This window comes from Apteryx rowi, unplaced genomic scaffold (assembly GCF_003343035.1).
Source record: "Apteryx rowi isolate R43461 unplaced genomic scaffold, aptRow1 scaffold_506, whole genome shotgun sequence".
NCBI classification, from domain to species: domain Eukaryota; kingdom Metazoa; phylum Chordata; class Aves; order Apterygiformes; family Apterygidae; genus Apteryx; species Apteryx rowi.
In genome coordinates, this window is record NW_020450768.1 from 198,324 (window position 1) to 215,870 (window position 17,547).

The 17,547-nt window shown below is 41.5% G+C and overlaps 1 protein-coding gene across 1 annotated transcript in view; it reads left to right on the plus strand.

Annotated features, from left to right (window-relative positions):
• Positions 1–1,529: 1,529 nt before the first annotated feature.
• The window catches only part of TEAD4 (TEA domain transcription factor 4), a 51,648-nt gene continuing 35,630 nt past the window's right edge, over positions 1,530–17,547 (plus strand). The window contains exons 1-2 of the mRNA XM_026079984.1: positions 1,530–1,602; positions 12,300–12,554. Of these exons, the coding sequence (XP_025935769.1) occupies positions 1,563–1,602; positions 12,300–12,554 (295 nt within the window). The 5' untranslated portion in view covers positions 1,530–1,562. The remainder of the gene's footprint in view (positions 1,603–12,299; positions 12,555–17,547) is intronic.

Consider the following 17,547-nt stretch of genomic DNA (forward strand, 5'->3'; position numbering starts at 1 on the left):
CCAGGGAGCTCCCATGCCAGGGAGCTGATCCAGATGAAAAATAACCCTATCTTTTAGCGAGTTAGTTTTCAGCCAGATCTGTTCCCCAGTCCGGTTAACCATATGGTCACATAAATGCTGGTGTGTGTGGTTGATGAGGCACAATGACTAGAGTTGAGTGGTGGGGAAGATTGGGGCTGTTTCTGTTGGCAGTATTGTCATCTTATGCCAGCTCTTTGGGACCAGTGTTCCTTGGACTAGGCCTGTAGTCACTTCTGTGGTAGTCACATGATTTTCTGTCTTACCTGGCCACTGGACTGTATCTTAGGAAAGCAACAATTCAGTGTTAACTTCTTTGTAAAGATCTATCATACCATCCCTATAGCTCATATTTGTCCTTTGTCCATTCTTTTTTTCTAAATACCACGCAGTGGATCTTCCATTAATTTTCATAGGCAGCTTTTCCATAGCCCAGTGTCATCAGGAAAGTTTACCTGACATTCAGACTAATTCGTCGTATTCTACTGCAACAGTTTTTGCCTTGGTGCACTTCTTTGAAATGATTGTTTTTTCTCTTTTTTGGCATTTGCACCTTCTAAGTTGTTACAGACTATTAAACAGACTCAGTTTTTAATATTTTTCAATGTCTGTCCTTCCAGGCCTAATGATTGTTGTGATACTCTTCTCTGAGCTTTCTTCAATTTGTCCATTGTCCTTTTGCAGAATGAGATGTGATATTCCACATGTTGGAGGTGATTCATATCTCTTTGTTGCATGAAGTGATAGCTGAGCACAGACAAACAAAAGTTACATCCATTATTTTGTAGAAGTATTTGCTTTTCAAGCTGCTCTCTCATTCTCACTCTTGCATGTTTTGAGCTCCTGCTTCTAACAGGGCTTTTTCTTCACTTGATTTATCTCTGGTTTTCTGTTGGTGTTTCTTCAATTTCTTGGCCTTACATTTTTCCAGAGAGTCTTATTTTGGGATATTTTTCCACCCTTGTTGTCTTGTTTTTTGAGCTGTCTGAATCCCTTTGAATTGTCTCTGCACACTGGTGTTTGTAAATTTCATTCTATATCATCTGCAAATTTCATTAACATGCCTGTTCCAGTCTTCTAGATCATTAATTAGTAAAACTGGACTAGCACAGATCCCTGCAACAAACCAATAGACATCCCTGTGACTGTTGGTTACATGAGTATATATCATTATTTTTAGTTTTGAAGCTGTTAGTTAATTTACTGATCATATAAGCAATACTATCCAAGCAATTTAAATTAATTTTCAGCTATGATTTCCTTAGAAAGTAGCAAATGCAATTCTAAATGTAAACCTGTTACATCATCCACTGTATTCTTTTCATTTTCTAACTTCATAGTAATTCTCTCCTCCTTTGAAAAGCAATCAAGTTTATCAAGATTTACAGTAGCATTTATAAACTCATGCTACTTATTGTTCATAATACACTCCCCTCTCATTCCCGCGGTTTCTGCAATATGCTCATCGCCATGTTAAATAAATACCTAACACGTTACTTTCTACAGCCATGATCTGGGAAAGAGCCTTACAAAAAATCAGCGGTATGCCTGCATGGAGCGCACTACAAGATCTGAGACTACATGGTGAGAGGATTGGTGGGGGAATTTTTTTTTTTTTTTTTTTTTTGATTTTTGTTTTGTTTTGTTCCTGCCCCTGAGGTCCTCCTTTTTCTGGAGATGATCAGTCAATCCACTTTGTTTTTAACACCATATGAATTAGATATTTTCCTGATAGGGAGGGGCAGGTTTTCCAGTTCCTGGTGCCACTGGCTGAGTCATTGGCTCTGTTTTTCTGTTCCGTTGTAGTTTTATAGTTACCTTGTTCATATCTTAGAATATGATTGCTAATAGCTAGATGTTTTACTTTGCTGTGCTTCTGAGACATGACTGTGAGTGGCTTTCAAAGCCTGGATACAAGCCTTTGAAAATTCTGCTTTGCTATTGCCAAAGAGAAAATAAATTACCATAGTCCTCAGAGTGCTTCCTTTCGAACAGTATGGTAACCATTAATGACAGATGTCCAGACAAAGTCTAATCTATTGTAACCAGAACTGCTTTAACTGAAGGAAAAGTCAGGAGAGCATTGAACATGTGTTAACTGAGATAGGAAAATGCAAAAGAAAGGATGATTTACAGATGTATGTAAGTTCATCTTGCCTGACCATGCATCTCCTGAACAGGTCATTGAAATAAAACTCATTGATATCAGAGTAGCAGGATTTAGAGAGGTTCTCTTGGTTTGAAAATCTTGTCAGCTTGGCGGGGGGGAGAAAGAGAGGTCTGAAATAGGTTTGCATAAGAGGACTTTCTCCTTACTTACCACTTTTTACTTTATCTCACTAACTTAAAAAAAAAAATTCTTTTCCCTCCCTCATTCATGTGTGAAACATCTACACAAATAGAAGAAAATGACTCTGCAGGACAAACAATGAAAATGGCTGTATTGTATCCATCTAGTAAGCTAACTGAAAATTAAAGAAGAAACATCTTTTTCCACTGTTTGTTTTTGGTCACAGCTTTTATTTGTAAGAACATGTTCTAAAAAAAATGGAGTCAAGTCTATGTTGGCTGTGTCCCTTTAAGAATCTAGTTTTGCTTGGCTGGCTGCCCTTGTTCCCCTGTAGATTAATCCAGCAGAAGGTGTACAACCTGCTGACCTTCCTGGGGAGAAGGGGCTGGAAGGGCAAAGAGATAAATTAGAAGGTTTGTGCTTTCCTGTAATATCTAGGGGTAAGTTTAACTTGTGTTTTTCAATTTTTGCTTTTTCTTTTTCCTCTTTCTCTGCTTAGTGCTTCCAGTTTGAGAGTTGGGGGTCGTAGTTAGAGGTGCTCACGGTTTTTGCTTGCTTTCTGTGAAATCCGTATATAGCAGTTTAAATTGTGGCAGTAAACACGCTCTTATTTCCGAAGGGAAGGGTTCTGACCACAAAATTACACTACTCTGAGTTGAGGACAGCTCCACTGTCAGCTGGTGGGAGAACTGGCTAAAATGTCTGGCATCTGCTTGTCTGCTAGCAAGATTCAGGCATTATGGAAGAACAAATCTGGTGGCCTTTTCTGAGTGTCAGTCCTTAAGAAATGATCTTTTGAGTTTTTTGAGCTGTAAACAGTGAGTGTTCACTTGCTGCATGTTTCAGATGGAGTGTGTGTACTCCAACTCTGAGCTGAGGTGGGTTCTGAGTCCCCAGAGAACATGCTGCTTGGTAGGCAGTAGTGAGTAGAGCTCATCCATGGGGCATATATGCTTCATGGTTGTTCCTTACTTTTAGGCACTGGTTTATCAAAATTACCAAATACCTTTTAGCTCCTGCTTAACTCCTACTACAGTCAGGGCATATGCTTAGTTGGTTGACTGAACTGAGGTCCCATTTTATATGCACAGTCTGCCTGTGTGTGGTTTGTTTTTGTCTTGGGGCTTTAATAATGGACCTTCTTAGCCCTGGCTGGACAGGGCGATGCACAGATTGTTCCACAGCACAGACTACCTGAAAACACTACAAATGTGGAAATCTGGCTGCGCTCATGAGCTGTGGTCAGTGCTTGCATCTATTCTGTGGAAAGACTGTTAGCCCGCGTTCAGCTATTGCTTTTGTTGTAGGCTCGTTATTGTTTTGGAGCTGAATATTTTCACTGCTTTGGATGAGATTTTAGAGAGGATCAACATCTGTCTCCTGTCTGAATTCATGTGAAATTATGCCATTGGTGTCATGGGAACCTAAGTATGTCACAGTCGTGAGGTTTTTTAGGACATCTACCCTTGAGTCCTAGACAAGAAGATGAGAGGCATCATGAACAGAAGTCAGGAATGGGAAACAACCACTTAATGCCCTCATGTTTTGTAATATCCAAATTATGAGTCCCTCAATTTTGGAATACTTGATAGACTCAAAAGATGCGCGATTTCCAGAAAGTATTAAACTTCAATCCAAAGAAAAATGAGCCCCTTTGAAGTTAAAGCACCTGCGATTACAAATTGCTTTTAAAGGTCATCTTTTCTTGTCTTGAAATTCTTGACTGTATTTTACCCTCAGTCTGATTTTTGCCTCTTTGTGCTATAGTTTTTTCATACGTCAAAGGGGGGCTCTCTGAGTCTGACAATGAGATTTTCAGAGAACTGCCTTTCAGTGAATTTAGGAGCAAGACTTTTTTAGGTTCCTGTTAAAAGTTCCCTAACCTTTAATACTAAGGTAAAGAATACTCTTTGGTAAAATGCTAAGCATGATTTATTTCTGCCTTAAGTTTGATTTGGTAAGACCTAAGTCATTTTAATCAGTCTCTACACTTGCCTGTACTTGAAGAGTCAGTCATGCTTTAAACATGTTAGTTAACACTACAGATGATTCTGTGATAGTAAAGGAACATGATTATTGTACTTCTTCCTGGGTAATTCCTTCCTAACCAGCTCCATGCTTGTTGGGAATATAACTGCTACTAGCACAAGCCTGGCTAACCCTTTCCACCCTACCACAACCTTCATCTGTTTGGAAAGCTGCGAGACACATGCCACATGTCTCGGGACATCAGGGAGAATGGGAACTCTGGGAAGAGCTCCCACGTGCGAGATAACAGTGACTCCCCAGGAACTGCACTGTTCCTTTGAGGGCTGGGGCCAGCCCAGTGTGTTGTTGGATCCCAGGGCAACCTGGCAGTGTCAGTCTCAGCTGCCCTTTCTGGCTCATTTTCTCTTCCAGTTGAGATGTAGATTACCCAGTAGTCATTTTGTCAGCACAGTCCCTGGCTAGTGACCTTGTAACATAGCCCATACAGGGGAGCTATATGTGAGCTGTTTGTGGCTCACAATTAATCCCCAAATTGGCCACCCTGGACTAGTGGGAACAGAACCAGCTTCTCAGTGGGCATTTGCCTTTTCTTTCTTTTTTTCTTTTTTCTTTCTTCTTCTCCTTAGGGCAGCAAGACTTTGTGTTCTGTTTCATTTATCACAAATGTAACTGAGTGGATGGTGTGCAAGGCCACACACAGTCTTATCTTATCACATCCTGTTTGACTGCATTATCCAGGGCTGTACTGATAGAAGTTCTCGTCTCCTTGTTTTGATTTATATCACTGTGCTGGACACTACATCCTCTCTCTGTTTCAGCCAGAGCTCAACTACTGCAATAATTTGAGTGTTGTTTTGCTTTGCTCAGGAAGTCGGGTGCCTTTTGAACAGCAGCTGCTGCAGGCAGTTTCAGTGTACCAAGTAAACCGAGCCTGATCTTGTGCTAGGCAGTGTGATAAGCATTCTGCTGGAGCCCAAGCGCATGTCAGATGTGATCTGAGACTAGTAGTACTCCTTCCTTTGTAGACTAGTCTTATTCAGTGCTTAGAAAGAGACAAAAATCTCAGAGCACAATCTCTAGATGAAATGTAGTGATTGCATCACCTTGCCTGATGCACATAGGGAAATCTCAGTTCTCCTTTCTTCCTGGCCTGGCCTTGTGCTGCTGCCTGTTAAAGAGTTTTTGCTTCACCTACACAATGTAACACCTACCCGGACTGGTTTTACTCACAGGATTCAGCAGTGATTCTTTGGTGTCCTGGATGGACAGGGGTATTCACAGGTAATAGTCAGCATTGCACAGGGATTGCAGGAGGCCCAGGGCGAAAGCTGAGATTGTAAACAGTCTCAACACTTGGATAAGTTGTTACAGAAGGAGTGAAGCCCTCTGAAAAGTATCTGTGAACTGTTCCTGCTTGTCTCCGATGTCACTGGAGCTTCTGACAGAACCAGAGTGTCTCTGGCTTTAGACTGATTTAATGACTAGAGTACAGTTTCTGGGGAGCCTGAGTGACTGGTTGCAAGGTAATTACTAATGCATAGGTGCTTCCCCACCTTTGCCCTTTCCAGTACTTTTTTTTTTTTTTCTTCTCTTGCAATCTTTGAGTTGTTCCCCCTTGGAGCTACTCATCTACTGATTGCACTCATTCTTCTCTTTCAGAGGAACTGAGCCATTATTGTACAGGCATATGTCATTTCATTGCTCTTTGCTTTATTGCGCTTTGCAGATATTGCTTTTTTTTTTTTTTTAAACAAATTGAAGGTTTGTGGCAACCCTGTGTCAAGCAAGTCTATTGGTGCCATTTTTCCAACAGCATGTGCTCACTTTGTGTCTCTGTGTCACATTTTGTACATTGTCTTTTTAGACATAATGCTATTGCACACTTAATAGACTACAGTATAGTGTAAACATAACTTTTATATGCACTGGGAAACCAAAAAATTCATGTGTCTTGCTTTATTGCGATATTCACTTTATGGCGGTGCTCTGCAACTGAACCCACAATATCTCCGAGGTATGCCTGTAGTGTCCTGTAGAATTTCCCTACTGTCTTCTGCTGGTAAGTTTCAGCACTGTGTGCCACTGTGCCTTACTCAGTAGCTTTCCTCATGTTCCAAACTGTTAGTTTTCTAAAACCAAATCTCCTTGTATTACTACACTACATTGTGGAAACACACTTGTTAGTATATTCTGCATGGAAGTAACAGGTTCTTGCTGTTTCCAGGTTTTCTTATTGCTATAAACTACTTCTCTAAAGCTATAGTTTGACCAGTAGGACATCTCTTCTGGCTGGACTCATTCTTTTTTGAAATTATCTATTTGACTGCGTCTGTTGGTGATCAGACATGAAAATGCTGTGGTTCGGATCCTCTGTAGTAGCAGTATTTGGCTCATGTTACCAAGCCAGCAAGTGCCAGAATTGTGCATTTTTATTTGCATTACAATAACACCAAGGAATACCTGTAATGAGAAGCAGTGCCTGCCCCAAGAGCTTGCAATTCCATTAAATGAGGCAAAGGATGAGGTGAGGAAGAGGGGTCCACAGTAAAGTGAAGTGACTTGCTCAGAGTGAAGCCTGCTCAGAACCGAGACTAGAACCATGTTGTCAGACTCCCCAAGGCTGTACTGGCAAGCATTCCTGCCCGAGAGGAGTAAATAGGGGCGTCTTTGCTTAGTGTATCATGCTTGATACTGATTCCAGGAGGGAAAGGGGGTGGACATGGGGGGGGAGGGGGGGAGAGTCTTTTGGACAGAGCAGCTCTAAGAAAACTGAACAACTGGAGACAGCTGGCTACAGTTTTTCAGATCCTCAGGAAAGTATGATTTTGTGTTGAGCAGCTGCTACAAACACTTAGGAGGGAGCTGTTACCAACAGCAGTTAAGTGTGGGACTGATATTAGAAAGCAGATGTGTCAGACTGTAGAGTCTATTAAAGATGCACTCCCTGTCAGTGAGTCCTCTGCTGAAGGGCTCTTGGCAGCTGTCTAGCCCTGCAGGATCTCTGAATCTCAATGAGATGCCATGTGTGAGAGGGAAGAGAGCTAGCATTGAAATTATCAGTAGCAGAACAATTAAACCGAAGCTGCTGGAGCTGAAAGATTTTTGTGCTGTTCTCCATGGTTTTCCTTTCCTCTGACCCAAAAGGCTGCCTCTGTGAGTGCTGTGAATTAGAGATGGGCCATGGCAGAAAGAAATACAGGGACTGAGAATGTTTGAACAGAGGGCAACGTAACAAGGAAATGGAGATGTGGTGATGAGGTGGAGGTGTTGTGAGGGGCTAGTGTCTTTGATCCTTGTAGAGAGGGCATGACTGGAGTCCGCAAAGAAAGATAGTTAATCATCTCTCAGCAAAATAATAAAGAATGGGATCAGAATAAGAATCACTGTAAGGTACAAGACCAGAAATGCAAAAGCTAAGAAAAGGAGTGGAAGGTTAAAACTGAGGGAATCTAAAGAGGGAATCTAGCCTGGAAGCTCTAGCAAAGTTTGCCATTATGAGAGAGGATCAGCAGAGTCGGAGGTTGTTGTCCGAAAGAACTGTGGCTAGTGAGGGCATTCAGATTTGGGCAAGTCTGTCTGTTTAGTGAGGAAACTCCCTTTCAGAATCAGATTCCTCCCACATCAGAAGACGACTTTGTGGTTACAGACTCTGCCACAAGCAGAAATTAAAAAAAAAAAAAAATTACAAATACTAAAATACCTTAGGATACTAGAACACTCAATAAAACAAAACACCATTAAAGTTACTGTATGTATATAGTTATTATTGAATAGGAAAATAGAAGCAAATTGAAATCTAGATGCTGAAAAGCAAAGTAGTTAGACATTAATGAATATTATTTAAACCTTTCCTATTAACAATATATTCAACATAAATGTTCTAATTCTGATCAGACTCCTTTTCTGATGGAAAGTGATTCCACTGACAGTTTTTTGTCTTGCCATACTACCAAACCTTTTACCATAGAGTTTGGCCCCCACTTTCTCTATAGTTTGCTTTGCTTGGTTTAATAAATGGCTACTTCAGCCAGTTCAAAGTTCTGTTCAACAGCCTAGGACACTGAAGGCCTGAAGTGTTCAGCTGAAGAGAGCTACAGACCCAGGTAGCATCTGTCCAAATTTAGCCATACTAGTGTTTCTTTTCTCTGATCTGGGTGGTATTGCACATGGAGCATACTATTTGAGCAAAATTATTTAAGAAAACTGCACAGGCCCTTTAAGTTCTTAACATGAAGCAGTCCCTTAAAGCCCCCAGCACATTACTGAATGAGAGATTTTCATGGTCATTTCAGTCTGTGGCATTTCTTCTTAAGCTGTCAGAAAGAAGACTGATTAGTATTAGTGTACTGGTGATTTTTGATTTTTCAGGCAGAGATCACCAAACATTCTGCTTAATTTTACAATCCACCCAATTCCACTTCCCTCACCATCAGTCAGGAATAGCTTTAGTGACAAGAAGGCAGAGGAGAATCAGGCTCCAAGGTATAGAAAAGTTAGGATTGGCCATGATAGTGCTTGTCATTGCCTACTGACTTAGGTGTAGCTTGGGCTAGGACTAACATTGCTGATCTAGGATGAAAAATGAGAAGAAACCTTTTATTTTTTTTTAAATTTTTTTAAATGCATCTAGTCACTTCAAGATTAATCCCATTTCTTCTCTCATTGCTTCAATGTTCCCCATCTCCCTTGATTTAGACCAGTGTGAGATAAGGTTCAGATATTCTGTTTCTTGTTCTGTGGATTCTCCTGAATATTGAAACAACTTTAGCTGAAGTCAGTGCAGCTTTTCTTTTGTATTTGGAGAAAAGAGTCCTGGGAGTTGACAGTGTGCTGCATACAGCATGTGTTTCCTCCTCTACTTATTTTGGAGCTTGGACCAGAAAGGACCTAGAGCTTCCTCCATCACTAAAGATGGTTGGCACAGAACTGAAGCCTCATAAACATGAAATGATCAGGCAGCAACTTCTAGAGTGTGGATGCAGAGGCAAAAAGAAAAGTTATGTCTCGGATGTGTTTGTTCAGTTTCCAGCATAGAGCGCATCTTGCTCAAATTGGCTGCTAGGTGTTCATCCATGTCTGCAGGGGCATTGAGATTAAAGTAACTTGGTTCAGAACTGATTCTTTCTATGTTTGATGGCCATACATTGCCTAGGACATGATTTTGTCTGCTCACACACATTGCTGGGGGATTCGGCTCTTGAGAGCAGTGGCTGTAGCTTCCCAGTGGCTTTGGAAGTCCTACTGCTGAGCAGTAAGAGTATGTTTTTACTTGGTGGAGAGCCTGTTGACTATTTTGACAATTGCAGCTCCCTGTGCTGTTTGCAGTATGAATACATTTCCTACATCAAACCTTAGGCTTCTTTATGCACGCCTCCATTTCTCAGTCTGTCAGCCTAAGTTAAAACTAGTCTTTGCCTTGTGTCTGTGGAGATTTTAATGTTCATTAAATATGCAGAGTGTGGATAGCCACCAGGGATGAGGGATGCCTGGGGAAACCTCAAAAGAACAGCTGAAACAGGTAGCTTCTGTTTCTCTTCCTGTGTCTGAGTCTCCATGTGGAAACTTACTCCTCTACTCTCTGCTTCCCCAGCAGCAGAGTCTCTCAAATACCCACATAATTTTTTGTTGAGCATCTGCCAATGAAAGGGAGAGCATTGGTGATAGATGCTTACTGAAGGAAGCAACTGTTATCATTTATTTCAGGGCCTCTAAAAGCCACACTGCCTGCTTTGGTGCCATTCACAGTCTGCTTTAGATATCTGTCCGAGTGATAAAGTCTGAGCTCCCTTCCCCCCCTCCCTCCCAATTTGTATTTCTTCCCACATTTATTACAGTGCTAAAAATGCATAGCATGGGTCAAGAGGATTAAAATAATGTAATGTATGGATTGAAATGGACTGATGGATGGTGGTAGGCCATACTAGTGGTTCATATATTCCAAACATCCTAACAGGAGAAATAAGTCTTGTACTAGATTTTCTGAATTTCCATCTCAACCACTTGTTGATACTCTGCATCATGATGTGAGAAGTATACTGCATCCAAAAATTTATTATACAAACACCCAGTGTTATCTTACTTGTTTCTTGAGCTTATGGAGATGTAAAATAGATATTTGCTGCTGCCTAAAGTCATTAAAGAGCAGTAGAACCTTCTGAGAACCAGTGTTGTCAATTTTACAACCTTTTACAGTTTCAGCTTTTGAAGTGATAAAATTCATCAGAATTTCAGCTTTTATTAAAAAATATATATATATATAGCCAATCATGGTCTTGGAGAAAAGTTTGCAAAGCATGAAATTCAAAGAGGTCAGAAACAATACAGAGAATAAAAAGGAGCCCATGATGTCACATTTTTAAGTCAATGTCATGAGAGTTTCTGGATGCCTGAGCCCTGAATTTTTGAAAATTTGAAGTTGACTGAATGGGTCTGCTTTATCTTTTTACCAGCTAGGGTTTGGCAAAACTACACTAATTTTATTCTAGATACTTTTCCATTTAGACCATGCCCAGTCTTCTCCTCTGTCCTGCTTATCATCATCACTGTGATATTTCTGAGCCAGTCTGTCTTGGAATGTCTGAGCTCTTGATGATTCTGTTGCTCTTGCAAAAAAGTCATATTGTGATTTCATTGCTACTCAGCTCAGTGTGGTGATACACAAGAAAGTTTTGAGCTCTCTTATTTTGTTTCACGAGGTTAGCTGGTGGTTTGTGAGCCTTCTTTGTGGCTCAGATAATAAAGCTATTAAAAAGGTAAACAGTTTTGGAATTGAAGCAGGGGAATGGTTGAGGTCTGTAGAAGACATTTGTCTGTGTGTTTGGCTGGAAGCATCCATATGGTCCAGAAGTGTTTTCTGAACCACAGTTTTAGCAGCTCCAGTTAATGACTTCTGTCTTATTGCAGGGGTTTATAAGTAGACTATAACTTATTGTAGTTTTCAAGAGCTAGTAGCTGCCTACTTAGGTTCAAGGAGAAACCAGTTTCTACTCCTGTCCACTGGCAATCTAATAGCCCAAGATCTGTAAAGGATAAAGGGGCAGAGAGCCGCAGAGAACTGTAAGGGATTTGCCCAAGGTCATTCTGAAGATGAGTGGTAGAAACAAGCTAAGCACCCAAGATTCTTGACCTGCAACCCAAGGCCTTTATCCTTTAACTCATGGTGCCTTCTGCCCCTGTCAGCGTATAATGCTGAGATTTGGGAGACATTCCATTAAACTGCCTGGCTCCAGGAACTGCTTTTTAAAAGTGCAGCTGATCATTAAGAAGCAGAAATGTCAGTGTTTAAAAATGACACCAACCACTAACTCCAGTCCAGTGAAACAGTATCTAAGAAAATTCCAATCCCAGTGCTCAGTGATGACTAGATAATTCATCACAGCTTTATTTTGTGTCATGTCATTCACCCAGACTGAATCCCTGTATGCATGCTTCAGAAAGTTAAATGACATTACAAAGATAATGACAGCAGAGGGGAAAGGAAACTAAGAGACAAAGGCTTTTGAAGGAAATTGGAAAGTGATATAGAGCTAGTGAGCCAAAAAGATCCAGAGCAGGCTCTTCTAGCAGAAGGGTCTGCAGAAGAAAAGGCTTTTATCTCAATGGTAATGATATCAACCACGTGGTTGAGTTACCATTTAAGGTAAAATTGAAGTAAAATGTGTTTGCTTAAGCCTTGGTGGAAGAACTTAAAACTCACATGAGTTATGAGTTAGGAGCACATATAGTTAGTTGCTATGCCAAGCTGGTAGACCCCTTCCGTTTTGGTTATTCAGTTGTGTGCTTGAATCTCAAGATAGAGCAGAGGGATAGAGCCTGTTGAGACAGAACTCTGCATTTGGTAGAACTCTGCTGTTAACTGAAGTGCTCCACTCTTGGGAAGGCCAATTCATGCACACATGGGTTCCTCATTGAGTATTTGTTAGGTTTTTTTCTTTAGTATCTCCTCTGTTTTCCTAGAGAGGAGGATTTCTAACTGAAAGATGGGATGTGTTTGTCATTGCAGGTTCTGAGTCTGCATCTCCACTTGGCACCTTGGAGTTTCTAGCTGGCACCATTACCTCCAACGAGTGGAGCTCTCCCACCTCCCCTGAGGGGAGCAACGACTCGGGGGGCAGTGAGGCCTTGGACAAACCAATTGACAATGATGCTGAGGGTGTATGGAGTCCAGACATTGAGCAGAGCTTCCAGGAAGCGCTAGCCATCTACCCACCATGTGGACGGCGGAAGATTATCTTGTCAGACGAAGGCAAGATGTATGGTAAGGAGAAAGAAAGGGCCCATCACAGCACCTCAGACAACTTGCCCTGTGCAAGCCACTTGCCTTGTATCAAATGATGTTCTGAACTATTTCCTTCCTCTTGGGCTATCCCAAATGGAAGCAGTTGGTCACTTCAAGTTATATTTAGGAAAGTCAGTGAAGATTTTAATTAGCGTAAGATTTTAAACTTCCCTGTTCCTCCCCCCCTCCCAGCCCCCCACACAAACAGAAACACACACACACTCCCCAAATCAAAAACATTGCAAGTTAAAGGGTGTCTGTTTCAGGGGAGAACCAAGAAGGTAGATCCCAGAGCTGGGCATGCTGCTGAGCTAAGTTTTGGATAAGTATAATATAATGGCTCCATGGATGTGAATAAATCCATCTTTTAAGGTATCTTCTATTGCCCTCTCTAACCTTCTTGTTATTCTAACTGGTAAAGGTCTGTGTCTCTGGTGCTGAAGGTCACGAATTGAGCTCCTGAACCCCTGAATGGCCCTGCTGGTGTTGTACAAGCATACAGTATACAGTTCTTTAGCTACCTATACTTAAAGGGAAAAGTCTGAGCAGAAACCAGACCCCTCTGGCTGCTCTCTTTCACTCTAGTTTGTCTTCTTACAGCACTAGCATGAATGTCTGTCACCTGTGAGTTGTTCTCAGCTAGCATGCTACTCAGTCCTGAAAGCAGAGAAGTACTGGCCTGCAGCTGCAGCAGAAGCCAACTTCTAGGTGATAGAAGTGATTTTTCACCCATTCCACAGCTGTTAAAAATTCTCTCTTGCTGTTGTCCACAGAAAGCAGGTCTGGGCTGGATTGTTTAGTTTGGAAGGAGGCATCTGGTACTTCTGTGACTCAAAAGCAAAGCAGAGGCTGAGAGTGCACAATCTTTTGGTAAAAGTCCAAGGTTAAAACTATTTCTCATTGCACTTGCAATAATCTTGTGGAAAACAGCCCTCTGCTGCCCCGGATACTCAGAGTTTTTTCTTCCTTTACAGTTTATTGAATCTGTGTGGCTCTGCAGGCCCCACCGTGGGAGCACCATACCCTGAAGCTTCATATGCAGCATTTCACACGTTATTTTGCAGGTTTCTGTCCAATCCATCAGGTCATTGTTCCTGCAGCTAGGGAATAGACTGCTATGGTGGCTTGGATGGAGTCTTGTTTACAAGGTCTTATCTACACTGGATGGCTTAAGTGTGTGCATACTCATAATTATATATAGAGAGAGAGATGTCATCTTCAGTGCAGAGTTTAGTTAGGTTCTCTTTCTAGCTTTTCTCATCCACACAAGCACAACTGCTGATCTAGATTTTGTGATAGTTTTGGACTGGGCTAGCTGCCACGCCTATAGCTGTAAACTTGAAGCCAAATTCCACTTCCATCTTATGATCAGGTTTAATCATAACTGTAAAAACAGTTTGGCTGACACAGTGGGAGAAATGGCATGTTGCACCATGGGAAACAAGGAAGGGAGAAGGCAGCAATATCTTGAACCTGCTTTGCTGTGGCAGAAAATTGATTGCAGAACTACACTTCCATGTTGAGTGTGATCACCCTAAGACTAGGCAGCATTCTGATGTAGACATCAATTCCTGCTCTGTGCTGGTACAAATATTTTTATGACCATGACATGGAACAGACCAGGGAACTGATCCAGCTTAAAACTAACATGGCCAAAAATGGAGAAGGAGGGAACTTTAATTTGGATCCATGATCTGTTTCACTGCCTTGCTGCACAACTGCTTGTGCTTGCACTTAGGGAAGGGATGATGGAGATGGGAATGAGCAGCCGTGGTTGAGGTGAGGGTAGGACTGCTTCTTTCAGAAGCAATGCTTGCTTGAAATGTTGAACAATTAAAATTTGACTTGAAAATCTACCCTGTGGCTCGTCAGGTTTACAAAGGATAGAGTAGTAACGTGCTCCTCGCCATTGTAAGTCCATGCTAGTTTGTGACAGCTGATCCTTAAAATTACTAATGAAACAGATGTGTTTTAAGACTGTCTTCATTTGCTAATCATTCTGCATAGCCCTTGTCTCTGAAATACTTCAGCTTTGGGGCTGGGAGTGAAATGGACTGGAAAAGAAATAAGAGAATTGTGGGAGCAAAAGCAAAACCAAAGTAGAGTGAGCTGCAGAAACAGAAGAGACTTAACTGGGATCTGACCCAGCATGCACTGAGTTTTGGTGGAAAGTCTCTAGTTAACTTAACCTGTAAGGTACAGAAGGTAAATAATCTATGTGCAGGGTGAAAAGTCTAGACTAGGCTCTGGGAGAAGAAATGAATAGATTTTCTGCAAAATCCATCCCCACCCCCAAAATGGGACAGTGTCCCTGCTTGCCTTCACTGCACCTGTTCCCAGTGTGGACAGTTAGTTCAATGTACTCCTGACAGAGCTCTAGACTCTGATTTATGCCCTCCTTTGCATACTAGTCTTTAGCATCCATGCCAAGGAAGAGGGGCCCAGCCTGTGATCCGTAGAAAGATATGACCAAGCAGGGAGAATAAATATAGTCCCTGATTTCATCCTCACTGCTTATGAGCCAATTCACAGAACAGGACAAGCTGTACGTGGAGCAGGCCCTGCATCCAAGGGAAGATTGTTTAGCTGTCCCCTGACTGATTTGCAAACAACTCACTGAACCATGGCGTAGAAGCGTTACAGAGAACTGCAGGAGCTCTTTCCCTTGACAAAAGGAGAACCTTGCTATTGTTTCCCACTTGGTGATGGCTTGCATGGAACATACATTCTTTTGGGCATGATATTTCACGTCATAGGATCTCTTGCCTGTGGAATTTATACAGCTTTCACCTGTTGGGGGGCAACCAGTAATCAGTTTAAAGTTAGTTGTAGTTCCATAGCTTTTACTTGTTGAACAAGCTAAACTTGAGAACCAAGTGAATATGAAGAACTTGCACTGTTTTGTTTAAATAGGTTTAAAACTGCACCTTTTGTTAAAATCGTTTCAGTCTATACACAGGGCCTCATGCTCATGTTCCCTAGCCTCCTCAGGGTTGTCTTGCTGCTCACAGCTCTTCAGATTACACTGCTCATTACTGTGTGGAGTTTGCTGAGTGGACATGATTCCTACTACATCTGTAGGTCAGCTAAGTTCCTCTCTGTAGAGTGACCATCTGTGTCTTGGGGCCTTTGACTTTTTTCTCCTCTTCCTCTTTCTTTTCTTTTTTTCCTTCTGGTCATATTCCATTACCATAGGCAGCAATCTGACCAAATAAGCTTAGACCATATCACTGCTCAGGTACAAGCCTTCGCTGTCTTCTCCAGCAGTCTCTGCCTACCACATGCTTGAAGCATAAAAAGCTATCTTATTTGCTATGGGATCCTATCTTTTCTCCTGATCATTCTGTTGACGTTAAAAGCAGTGAGTCCAGGGCGTATTAACTTACCGATCAGGTGTCTTTTGATAACCACTAAGGTGCTGTGGTATTATTTTCATAATAGTGTTGCCTACTTGAATACCATGGGAACGTGGTATTATGAACCTGACTTTTACCTTTTCCAACTGTATTTTTCCATGGGAGAAATGATATCAGTAGCATTTGTACCAGAAAGGTAATCACAGAGCTTGGTGTTAGAGTCAGGATCTCCTGGCATCTGGTCTGGAGAAAGACAAGGGAAAAGCCTTACTACCTCAGTGTGATTTGCATGGAGATGCTAAATAGAGAGGGGCTGCTAACACCAGTGAGGACAGAGAAATAAAAAATAGAAAATAGCACAGTGAGATTTAGTTTGACAAAACACAGCTGGGGCGTTGATTTACACGCAAGGAAGTAAAGCTTGGGATTGCTGATAGAGTGACTACCCTAGCTGTCCAGTGTTCCATTGCACAAACATCTAGCTGTTTCTGAACCAACGTTTAGAGCACTGTTTTGTAAGGCAAGCTGGAATTAGTGGGGGTTTTTGTGTTAGAATGCTCTTCTGTAGGTCGCGGTAGTTTAGCAGCTGGTTTCCAAACAGCACAGCTGTTTCTGTGGGGCAGACAGCTGGAGGCAGTCATCTCTGCAGCTGGTGCCCTCTCTTTGTGAGTAAAAGCCCTCTTATGACTGATAGAAATTGTCTTCTTAACAATTTTCAAAACTTAGAAGTTGAATGCCAGGAGAAGCATACTTAACCATGTTACTGGTTAAAACCTGAAGCTTTTGCAGTTAAAACCTGAACCTTTGCAGTGAACTGCAAAGACTTGAGTCTGCAACATGAAATAAGCTGCTATAAAAGGTCAGTCTGATGCTGAAAACTACCATGTCATAGGTAGTTCATCCCACCCCCCCCTTCTGAAGTGACAAGGCAAATGAAAAGAATATTGTCTTCATCTCAAAGTAATACATTACTAGTTAATGTTTTCCCCAACCTCTAATATCCAGCTAACAGCAAAACTGAAAAGCAAACAAATCTGAAGAAACAAAATATATGCTGCCTGTCCCTGTTCTTAAACCCTTTTTGTCCTTAAGGGGAGGAGCATGGCAGCTATTATACACATGAAAACCTTCAAGGTGTCAGTATTTTTCTCTGTCTGGTTTAGCATCTCACCTTATGCTGTCTCAGTGCAAGTGATCAGAACATGCTGAAGACGTGCTTAGTTGAGATTGAACTGCCTGGCCCAGGCAGTTGCAGAATTTGGATTTCAGCTGTGACATTCCTCAGGGAGATACGTTTGCAGTTCCTATCCCTTCCATCACTGTGACCTAAAGAACCATAGAACAGCCCTTTATCCTGCAGTTTTGGTAACAAAATTGAATCTCCTGTTTTAAGGGAGTTTAACACTACAAGACAGTTGAAACTTAAATCTATGGACAATCAGTCAGGATGCAGGCTTTTCTCCTCCCTTCTTCTTTTCTGGTGTAGGTGTGACTTTTGTATTGAGATCAGCAACATTGCTTAATTAACAAGACTTTATTTCACTAAGTAAGCTTTCAATTTTGCCCTTATGTGGTTCTAGTTCTTTGTTTTTAACTATATAAATCCAGATTTCTGG